At 39.5% G+C, this 11913-nt stretch overlaps 1 protein-coding gene and 1 pseudogene across 3 annotated transcripts in view; one reads left to right on the top strand and one right to left on the bottom strand.

Annotated features, from left to right (window-relative positions):
* ZW10 (zw10 kinetochore protein) overlaps positions 1-11913 on the bottom strand; it is a 41069-nt gene that overhangs the window by 25937 nt on the left and 3219 nt on the right. For all 3 annotated transcript variants that reach the window (XM_030918705.1, XM_010372384.2, XM_030918706.1), the window contains exons 2-6: positions 10192-10326; positions 2503-2604; positions 2201-2278; positions 1897-2056; positions 252-404 (exon numbers count right to left, since the gene is read on the bottom strand). In XM_030918705.1, the coding sequence (XP_030774565.1) occupies positions 252-404; positions 1897-2056; positions 2201-2278; positions 2503-2604; positions 10192-10326 (628 nt within the window). The remainder of the gene's footprint in view (positions 1-251; positions 405-1896; positions 2057-2200; positions 2279-2502; positions 2605-10191; positions 10327-11913) is intronic.
* Positions 11017-11354, top strand: LOC104669414 (annotated as a pseudogene).

The raw sequence follows: 11913 nt of genomic DNA, 5'->3' as shown, positions 1-11913 counted from the left end.
AAGTTTCCCAGATTGTCTACAGATTTTTATTTAAATTATTCAAAAACCAAATAAAATAGGAACAGTTAAATAAAAAAAAACCCAATCCCTTAATAAAAAGGATAATATTTATGACAATTCCCTTTCATGAATCAAGAGGCCAAACCCTATATTAATATTCTCCAGAGAATATTTTATCATCTTTTCTGTCTTCCCTTTAATACTGGGCCTTAGGAGATTTTGTGTAAATGAAACAAAGTAGCACGCCTTACCAAATGATTTAAGCTTGCTGTGTAGTTCTCCAAGAACAGAAAATGCCAAGAGGACAGAACTGATGGGTGGCATAGGGGTCTTCTCCTCTTTGTGTGATTGTTCAGTGTATAAATGAAGTTCAGTTTGTAGGTAAGATTCCAAACTGCTGGTATCTAAGAAAAAGGAAGAAAAACATCAGCTGTCTCACCAATATGAGATGTTCCCACTTCTATTCCTCAGAGTTCATTCTCTGATATTTCCAATGCAGTTCTATTACAATATACTCCTAATGCAACCAAATATGAATTATGACATACATGTCCTTGGCATCACTTTAAAAAAGGAAATGCCTTTTTGAGGTCAGGTGAGGGGACTCATGTCTGTAATCCCAGCACATTGGGAGGCCGAGGTGGGAGAATCACTTGAGCCCAGGAGTTCAAGACCAGCCTGAGCAACGGAGTGAGACCCTGTCTCTAATAAAAAATTTAAAAATTCATCAGGCATGGTAGCACGCACCTGTGGTCACAGCTACTGGGGGCAGGGTGGGAGAAGTAGGTGGGGCTGAGGCAGGAGGATCGCTTCAGCCTGGGAGTTTGAGACTGCAGTGAACTATGCTTGAGCTACTGCACTCCAGCCTGGGTGACAGAGCGAGACCCTGTTTCAAAAAAAAAAATGAGGTCCTAGTTTCACAGACCTTACTTTCTATGTTCTTTCTGCCAAACAAGTTTAACAAGTAGGGTGTGTTATAACAAATAATTCAACACACCTGCCCTCCTCTCTTAACTAATATTCTACTTGAGAACAGAATCTAAAATTTTCCGGATAACTCCCTTCAAATACTGATATACATACACATATGTACATGTGTCTATGTACACACATAAGTACATAATGAATTTGTAGGCCAAAGTGGATATAGGAAAGGGAACAGGGGAGACAGTTTCTCCTGAAATACACTAAATTTCAAAATCCAATGTTGGAAAATACACCAGGTACAATAGCATGTCCTTTAAATACAGCCTCTGAAGTTTTACTCTAAGGGCAAACAACACACCAAAGAGGGCTCATACCCAGAGGCAGGCAGAAAGGCTGAGAGCCAAGTAGCATAAATCAAAGCCAAGGCAGAAGTAATCCCATTTCTTCACCTTGCAAAGCACTCCCTAGCTCATTATTTTCCCCAAGGACTAGAAAGAAATTGAACAAAACCCCTCCTCTACCCTCAGGCCTACTGATTCATCTTCTTTCCTAAGCAAGAGAGAGAAAGGGTAGATAGCTCCTCTACACTTTCCAGCCAAGATAAACTGCTGGGATTAGGGCTGTCAGGAATGAGCACGTCCTACAAGGCAATGGAAACAATGTGGTGGCAAATTGCTACCACCTCCTCTAGCACACTCTCACCACATGACCCCAACTACCCTATCATCTTTTCTCACATTTCTAGGGAACGGGACAGCTAAGAGGGATGTAAGGGAAGCAAGGTGAGGGCACTTTAGGGACTCAGATGAGCTGGTCCTAAGTAAGCATCTTGCTAACATGAGCACTCAATACAGATATGGAAGATTATGAGTGAACCCTCATCTACCAATACAAAACTGTAGAGTATATTCAGACACTACACTGGTTCAGGCAGATGAAGCAAAGCAGTCCACCTGAGGTCAGCAGCACCTTTTGATGGTGGGAGCTTCCATACAATCAGCTTCTGCCACTCTTCTCCAAGGTGATAAAGTATGTTCTGTTTTTGTATTGTGAGCTCCATGCTGAGAGATTTCAATATTTTTAAATCAAAGCATTTTCTGGATTTTAATAACTTCAAGCATTTCTGTGCCTGGTAATGAAATGAAATCACTGTTAAACATTCAATCTGGACTCAGGGCAATTAGAATATATTTGCATAATGATAAATAATACAAAATTTACTGAAAACAAGAAGAGCACTTATTGCGCATGCTTTGGGGAAAGCATTTAGTACCTCTTCCAGATGCTGAGCACCAGTGACATATTTCTTCTCTGTTAATGCACAATTATATTCTTCAATAGCAGTGGAAAACTGAAAAGTTAAGTATGGCATTTTATACATCCAATTATTTCAAGTCTGTTTGCTTTTAAAATATTAAGAAATGCTCCCACTTTCCCTCCCTCTCCCCCCTCTAAAAAAAAAAAGAAGAAAAGAAAATATGAAGACAAAAAAACTCATTATAGTCAGGAGATAGCCATTGAATAATGAGACCTTCCCACCACCAAAATACTAAGGTTCACGTTGAGTTTACTGACCTCCTGCAACTGTTTAAGCAAACTTAGGACAACTGAGTCTCTTTCCAACTGCTGCTTTAAGTCTGTAAATTCACCAGTTGACACATGAAGATCCCGGCAGACCTAATTCACACACCAAAGACAAGTACTTTTAAGCTATACCATACCTAAGAAATAAAACATTTTCAGCAAATCAATAAGCTTTACTAGGTCAACATAATTCATGTTGAAATTTAAATGCTAGTTAAGACTGGAATAAAAATCACAGAATGTAGTAGGAAGATACCCTAGAGGTCCAACTAGTCCAAACCTTTATCCTATTGCAAGAATACCCATTTCTTTCAACATAATATCCTCAAGTCACCATCTATTCTTAATTTAAACAGGTATCTTTCATCAGAGAGCTCATCCACCTGGATTACTAGAAAGGTATCCCCACTGCCAAGTGATAACTCATTTTAGAGTCAGACAGCTCTATTAGGATTTTTTTTTTTAATTGAAACAGGGTCTCACCTCTGTTGTCCAGGTTGAAGCGCAGTGGTGCAATCTCAGCTCACTGCAGCCTCAACTTCCCTAGAATCAAGTGATCCTCCCACCTTAGCCCTGCTGAGTAGCCAGAACTACAGGCACGCACCACCATGCCTGGCTAATTTTTGTATTTTGTGATAAAGATGGAGTTTCACTATGTTGTCCAGGCTGGTCTTGAACTCCTGGACTCAAGCAATCTGCCCACCTTGGCCTCCCAAAGTGCTGAGATTGCCGGCATGAGCCACCGCACCTTGTCAGAAAGATTTAATATTGAGGCAGAATCTACCTCTCATTCTGTCCCACCTTATCAAATGACTTTACATGATCAATTATTCCCTGTCTCCTAAAATCTCCAATTAACCTCTCCCTAATTTATCTTCACTCATTCGTGAAATATATATTGACCGAATACCTGTAAGTGTATGGCTTATCCCATCAAATTTGAATATGTTAAAATTTCTCCCATCTTTTGGAAAAATTTCCCTCCACCTCACCAACCACCCTATTGCTCAGCAACTGCTTTATTTTTCTCCTCCCTCTCACAAACAGCTTCCTGAAAGAGTGATCTATATTCACTGTCTTTACATTCTCACCTCTCAGTCACTCTATACCTCACTGTGATCTGGTTCCTAACTGTTCTTGCCAAAAAAACAAAAAACAAAAAAACACTAAACTCCTCATTGCTAAATCCAAAGCATACATTACTAGTACAGTCGTGTGTCACTTAACAATGGGAACACATTCTGAGAAATGCATTGTTAGGTGATTTTGATGTCATGTAAACATCATAGAGTGTACTTACACAAACCTAGATGGTATGTCCTACTATGTACCCAGGCTACATAAAACTATTGCTCCCAGGCTATAAACCCATACAGCATGTCAGTGTACCACTTACACAATGGTAAATATTTGTGTATCTAAACACAGAAAACACAGTAAAAATACAGCATAAAAATGGTACACCTGTACAGGGCACTTACCATGAATGGAGGTTGCAGGACTAGAAGTTGCTCTGAGTGAGTCAGTGGGTGAGTGGTGAGGTAATGTGAAGGCCTAGGACATTAATGTACTCTACTGCCACCTTTATAAACATACATTTAGGTAACGCTAAATTTATTTTTAAAAATTTTCTTTCTTCAATAATAAATTAACATTATCTTACTATAACATTTTTACTTTACAAACTTTTTAACTTTTTTTTCTTTTTTTTGAGGAGTCTCACTCTGTCACCCAGCTGGAGTGCAGTGGCACAATCTTGGCTCACCGCAACTGCCACCTCCTGGGTTCAAGCAATTCTCCTGCCTCAGCCACCCAGGTAGCTGGGATTACAGGCGTCCACCACCACGCCCAGCTAATTTTTGTATTTTCAGTAGAGGTGGGGTTTTATCATGTTGGCCAGGCTGGTCTCGAACTCCTGACTTCAAGTGATCTGCCTGCCTCAGCCTCCCAAAGTGCTGGGATTACAGGTGTGAGCCACTGCACCTAGCTAAACTTTTTAACATTTTGACTCTTGTAATAACACAGCTTAAAATGCAAACACACTATACGCTGTACAAAAATATTTTGTGTGTTTTTATTTCTTCTAAAAAAAAATGGGATACATGTGCAGAACATGTAGGTTTGTTACACAGGTATAGATGTGCCATGGTGGTTTGTTGCACCTATTAACCCGTCTTCTAAGTTCCCTACTCTCACCCCTCACCCCCCAACAGGCCCTGGTGTGTGTTGTTCCCCTCTTTGTGTCCATGTGTTCTCATTGTTCAACTCCCACTTATGAGTGAGAACATGCAGTGTCTAGTTTTCTGCTCCTGTGTTAGTTTGCTGAGGATGATGGCTTCCAGCTTCATCCATGTACCTGCAAAGGATATGCTCTCATTCCTTTTTATGGCTGCATAGTATTCCATGGTGTATATGTACCACATTTTCTTTATCCAGTCTATCAGTGATGGGCATTTGGGTTGGTTCCATGTCTTTGCTATTGTAAACAATGCTGCAATAAACATATGTGTGCATGTGTCTTTATAGTAGAATGATTTATATTCCTTTGGGTATATACCCAGTAATGGGACTGCTGGGTCAAATGGTATTTCTGATTCCAGATCCTTGAGGAATCAGCATACTGTCTTCCACAATGGCTGAACTAATTTACATTTCCACCAACAGTGTAAAAACGTTCCTATTTCTCCACATCCTCTCCAGCATCTATTGTTTCCTGACTTTTTAATAATCGCTATTCTGACTTGCATGAGATGGTATCTCATTGTGGTTTTGATTTGCATTTCTCTGATTCAGTGATGTTGAGCTTTTTTTCATGTTTGTTGGCCACATAAATGTCTTCTTTTGAGAAGTGTCTGTTCATATCCTTTGCCCACTTTTTGATGGGGTTGTTTTTTTCTTATAAATACGTTTAAGTTCCTTGTAAATTCTGGATATTAGACCTTTATCAGATGGGTAGATTGCAAAAATTTTCTCCCATTCTGTAGACTGCCTGTTCACTCTGATGATAGTTTCTTTTGCTGTGCAGAAGCTCTTTAGTTTAATTAGATCCCATTTGTCAATTTTGGCTTTTATTGCAGTTGCTTTTGGCATTTTTGTCACAAAGTCTTTGTCCATGCCTATGTCCTGAATGGAACTGCCCAGGTTTTCTTCTGGGGTTTTTATGGTTTTGGGTTTTACATTTAAGTCTTTAATCCACCTTGAGTTAATTTTTGTATAAGGTATAAGGAAGGGATCTGGTTTCAGTTTTCTGCATATGGCTAAACAGTTTTCCCAGCACCATTTTACTGAATAGGAGATTCTTTCCCCATTGCTTGTTTTTGTCAGGTTTGTCAAAGATCAGATGGTTGTAGAAGTGTGGTGTTATTTCTGAGGCCTCCGTTCTGCTCCATTGGTCTATATGTCTGTTTTGGTATCAGTACCATGCTGTTTTGGTTACTGTAGCCTTGTAATATAGTTTGAAGTCAGGTAGTGTGATGCCTCCAGCTTTGTTCTTTTTGTTTAGGATTGTTTTGTCTATATGGGTCTTCTTTGATTCTATATGAAAACTAAAACAGTTTTTTCTAATTCTGTGAAGAATGTCAATGGTAGTTTGATGGACCAGCATTGAATCTATAAATTGCTTATGGCCATTTTCATGATACTGATTCTTCCTATCCATGAGAATGGAATGTTTTTCCATTTGTTTGTGTCCTCTCTTATTTCCTTGAGCAGTGGTTTGTAGTAAAAATAGTTTATTTATATTTGTCTTCTATAAGCTTTTTTCTATTTTAAATTTTTTGTTTTAACTTTGTAAACTTTCCTGTTAAACACTAAGGCACAAACACGCACATTAGCCTAGCCCTATGAAGTCAGGATTATCAATAGGTGACAGGAACTCCACTATAATCTCACGGGACCACACTTGTATATGTGGTCTGTTGTTGACTGAAATGTATTTAACAGTACTGTGTTAACTTTCCTTCCTTCTGAAACATTCTTTCCCTTAGTTCCATGATATCATTCTCTACCGATTTTCCTCTTAGTTCTCTAGCCCTTCCTTTTTCACTTTCTTTTGGGAGCTTCATTTTCTGACCACTCCATATATATTGATACTCCTTTCTTCCTGATTGTCTTCTTATTCCAAACCAGTGGTTTTTAACAGGAAGTGATTTTGCCCCACCCTCAACCAGGGACATGTGGCAATGTCTGAAGACAGTGGCTGCCACTGGTTGTCACCATGAGAGAGTTCTATTCACATCTAGCGAACAGAGGCCAGGGATACTGCTAACACGATACGATGTACAGGACAGACCTCCACAACAAAGAATTATCCAGCCCAAAACATCAATAGTGACAAGGGTGAGAAACCCTGCTTTATATACTCTTTCTGGGCAATCTTGTCCATTCCCATGGCTTCAATTACTAAGTGCTGCTATCTCAAGTCCACATTATTTTCCTCACCTCCAAACATGTACATGGGTAAGATGATGTGGAAACTGTCCACTAAAATCCATTCTTCTTTTTTCCATATTAATAGCACCCAACCAGATTATATATTTTAGCCTCCTTCACAGTTGGGTGAGACCATGTCTAAGATCTTACCAATTACTAACAATAGTAATGTGTACCATTTCCAACTCTGAGTCCTAAGAAAATAGATGTGGCCCCTACATGCCCTCTCTTTTCCCTTTATCTCCAGCTATGACCTGGATACCAGAAGAGACCAGATTGAATCACGTAAATAATGACAAAACCCTAAGAGCAATACTTCTCAAACTGTAATGCATATACATATCACTCAGTGACTCTAAGTAAAATGCAGATTCTGATTCAGTGGGTCTAGATTGAGGCCTGAGATCCTGCATTTCTAATAAGCTATCAGGTACTGCCAAAACTGCTGTTCTACAGACTTTTGAAAGACAATTCTCTAGAGGTCTCTCACATATTTGCACCATCTTACAAGCAAGGCAATTACTGTCTTTAGTTCTGGGCTATCTTTTCAAGAACGTCTATATAGTAAACAGCCTTGGAAGACAGAGATGGTGTCTCCCTCCAAAGCAAAAGGGAGGTATGCTTGCTACCCATTAAAAAGATTCAGGTTCCTTAAACTCAGGAGTCCTTTTCTATTAATATAAAGCAATCCACTGCACAATGTCCTACAGGAAGCAGGACTGGGCAACTGATGCAAAAATGCTGATACTGCTGTAAGTAATAAACTGTCCTTCATCTCACACCAAGGAGACTCATGTCTTCTACAAAAATCCATGAAACTTTCCAGGAATGGTGACTCAAGCCTGTAATCCCAGCACTTTGTGAGGCTGAAGAAGGAGAATTGCTTGAGCCCAGAAGTTCAAGACCAGCCTGGGCAACATTGTGAGACCCTGTCTCTACAAAAAAATTTAGCTGGGCGTGGTGGCTTGTACCTGTAGTCCCAGCTACCCGGGAGGGTGGGGTGAGATAATCAACTGAGCCCAGGAGGTTGAGGCTGCAGTGAGCCATGACTGTGCCATGGGCAACAGAGTGAAACTGTCTCAAAAAAATAAAAAACAAGAATTTTTTTTTTAATTTTTAAAAATTAAAAAAAAAAAAATCCATGAGGCCGGGTGCAGTGGCTCACGCCTGTAATCCCAGTTACTTTGAGAGGCAGAGGTGGGTGGATTACTTGAGGCCAGGAGTTTGAGACCACTCTGGCCAACATGATGAAACCCTATCTCTACTAAAAATACAAAAATTAGCCAGGCATGATGGCACATGCCTGTAATCCCAGCTACTCAGGAGGCTGACACAGGAGAATTGCTTGAACCCAGGAGCCAGAGGTTGCAATGAACCTAGATCACACCACTGCACTCCAGCCTGGGCAACAGAGTAAGAGTGCGTCTCAAAAAAAATGTAAAAACAAAATCCATGAAACTTTAGCAGGCTAACTTACTGACTTTCAAGAAAGTTAAAATCCTAGATCCCCTTCAATTCTTGACACACACTATGCTAGAATAGCTGGGCCCTAGATTGTAGAATCAGCCTGCTTACTAAAGTACTATGATTTTTAAGTATCTTGTTTGAGCCACTGCATTTCAAGGTATCTCTTTTTATTTATTGTTTTTTTTTTTACAACAGTCTAGCCTTCACCTTAATATAATCCAACTGTCTGTGAAAGTTCATTTGATATCCCATAGGCACCTTAAATTTAAACTCCTCAAATCTCTCACAAAAACCTGCTCTTTCTCTAGACTGTCTCAGTGAATGGAATGAAACCATGACCTAGTTCCCCAGTTATCCTTGACTCCTACATCCTTCACTCCCCACATCAACAAGTCCCAAATATCCTCTCTGAAATGTCACTAGGATCCATCAATTTTTCTCCATCCCCACTGCCACTGACTTTAGGGCAAATCACCACCCTTTTTTTCCTCAATTATTTTAACTGCCTCTGAATATTTTAACTGCCTTCTCATATCCTGGACTCATTTCCCTCAAGTTCTTTCTTCAAACTGCAAGCAGAATAGAATTCCTGAAATTCAAATCTGATGTCACTCTCTTGCTTAAAAACCTCTACGGGTTCCACAGTGCCATCAAGATAACGTCCACACTAACTTTATCATGTTACTACTAACCTGATATGCAAGGTCTTTGCTTACCTTTCTAATTCATCTTATGTTCCTTCCCACCACAATCTCTAAACACTTGTCTTATGCAATACTTGTAGCTCCCCAAAAGTGACCTCTCTCCATTACCTCCATGCCTCTGCCTACAATTAACATTTATGGCTACTTACAACACTCTTCCTTCCCCTGTTGCCTATCACTTCCCGTCTTGGTTTGGATGTCATTTCCTATAGTAAGCCATCCTTAGCTATATCTCCTCTCTCTAACTGTATTACTCCTATTTATTGTTATGTCACACTATTATTATCAGGTATGAGATTCACACCTTGAAATAAAAAACATTCTTATTCAGCAACTATCACAGTACCCGGCACCTTTTAAGTGCACAATAAATACACCAAATGCCTGAATAAACTTCTAACATACACCTATTGAAAAAAATTCTCTATTACCAACCATAAATTTGAATATTTCTCCCATATGACAGAGCTTCAAATATTGAAAGTGTTTCTTCCCAAGATGTTTACATCCCCAGTTTATTTCACAGTTCTTCAAATGGTACAGTGTTCAGGGCTAAACCTTCTCATCCAGACCAGCCATCTTTCAAAATACAACAACCAAAACTAAATGAATTCCAACAGCCAGGATGTGGCCAGCAAAAGGTACAGAAAGCCAATTACTGTCTTGTTCCAGACACTTCATTTCTAATAGCACAGTCTAATATTGCACTATTGATACTGACTCCCTAATCAATCAACTAATTACAAATACACTCTGGGGATATTTTTTGTACTGTGCCAGAGGTGCAAAATAACAGACTGATCCACTCGCTTTGGCCACCACAAAGTGCTGGGGTTACAGGCGTGATGCACCGGGCCTGGTCAAATTTTCTTCCATAAAAAATAAGTTATTTAAATTACACTTCTGGAAAATACTTCTATTTCAGAATTGAAGTCACCCTACAATCATTTAGTTCAATCACCATTTACCAAACAGAAAAGTGAGGGTTTAAAAAGTTGTACACAATTAAGCTGTCTTAGGAATCAGGAAGCTGAACCACCTCCCTACAAACCTACCCAATGTAACAACTTATCCTTACCTCACTCTCTATCCTGGATTTCAGCAGGTCGATGTCTTCAGATAGCTTATCCACCTGGGTAATCAGGCCCTGCGCACTCTGCATGCTAGGCAGGAATTCACTGTACTTCTTGCTAATCATATTGCACACCTCACCCTAAAATACAAAACAGAATTACAATAAAAGACAATGAAATGAGTAAAAAACTCTGATAAAAATATATTCATCTTCCACGAGGCATTTTCCATGTTAGAACCTTCTTGCCAATTGCTCACAACCATTCACTTTCCTTCCAGCCAATGAGTTTCTTTCAAAAACACATTTCTCCCACCATGAGGGGTCTCATAACACTATTCGGGTGAAAGAAGACAACAATATCAAACATCACTATGTACTCCAAGAATATGTACAACTATCACTGGTCGATTAAAACATTAATTAAAAAAAAAGACTATGATCACCAAACCCCAACAGTGCCCAAGAGTTGTACAATTGCTAGAAAAGAGAAAGGTGGAGTCAGAAGTTCTCATATTGAACTATATCAGACTGTGGTCACCAATTTTAATGATAAATCTAATAGAAAAGAAAATAAATGGATAAATTACCCATAATCTATATATCTCAATCAATTTCTATTTTCTTGCCTATAACATGTTATGGCCTGATCTTAAAACCCTACATTGATTTGAGTTTCATCATCTCCTTTAACGCAAACTAACTTAAACAAAGTACTGAATACTGTGTATTGAATTATTCAATACCTTGAAAGATACAAGAATAAATTATGGCTCCTTCTCTGGGGAGGTAGTGAAGGCAGTAGATGTGGGAAGCTGGACTCCAGGCATCATGTACTACAAATTTAGTGGCTTCATGTTCAAGTTGGTGGGAGCATGGATTTCAGAGGCCTATAGCCCACAGGGATTAAAGCCTGTGGTTTCCACAGAAGCACCACCTATCATATTTGCCATACCAACTAAGCTGACCTGATTCCACTGCATATAATTTTGCTAGGAAAAACAAAGTTCCAGAGCTGAAGAAGTTTCTCCAGAAAGCTGATGATGTGCCCATCCACCTGAAATGAGGATTCCCTGACCAAATGCTATACTGGACCACCATGGTGCTGACTATGGGCGGGATACTGCCTGATCACCCTCTACGTGGCTTCACAGCCCCAAAAGAAATGAGCTTGCGCCAAAACAAATAAGGACTGGTTTGCTTTTTGGCATAAACCGTTTGAATTATCTTTTTCATTGTTTCTGTTAATTTTTTGTTTGTTTGTTTTTGTTTTTTTTTTTTTTTGAGATGGAGTCTCGTTCTGTGATCCAGGCTGGAGTACAGTGGTGGAATCTTGGCTCACTGCAACCTCCACCTTCCGGGTACAAGCGATTCTTCTGCCTCAGCCTCCCAAGTAGCTGGGATAACAGGCATGCGCCACCATGCCCAGCTAATTTTTGTATTTTTAGTAGACAGGGTTTCATCATGTTAGCCAGGCTGGTCTCGAACTCCTGACCTCTGGTGATCCATCCACCTCAGCCTCTGAAAGTGCTGGGATTATAGGTGTGAGCCACCGTGGCCAGCCTAATTTTTTTTGTTGTTGTTTTTTTTTTTACTTGGATGATACATGTTTCCAAGAAAAACAGAAAGTTATGAAGACAGTATTTTGGCTTGCTTATGAAATGCATATGGCTTGTCAGAGCTCATTCAACAATTAAAGCCATTGTTTAAAGAAATGATGCATCCCGG

The sequence above is a fragment of the Rhinopithecus roxellana genome, chromosome 15 (assembly GCF_007565055.1).
Source record: "Rhinopithecus roxellana isolate Shanxi Qingling chromosome 15, ASM756505v1, whole genome shotgun sequence".
In the NCBI taxonomy this organism is placed as follows: Eukaryota; Metazoa; Chordata; class Mammalia; order Primates; family Cercopithecidae; genus Rhinopithecus; species Rhinopithecus roxellana.
The sequence above is the reverse complement of the archived record's forward strand: the minus strand, read 5'-3'. Positions and strand labels throughout refer to the sequence as shown.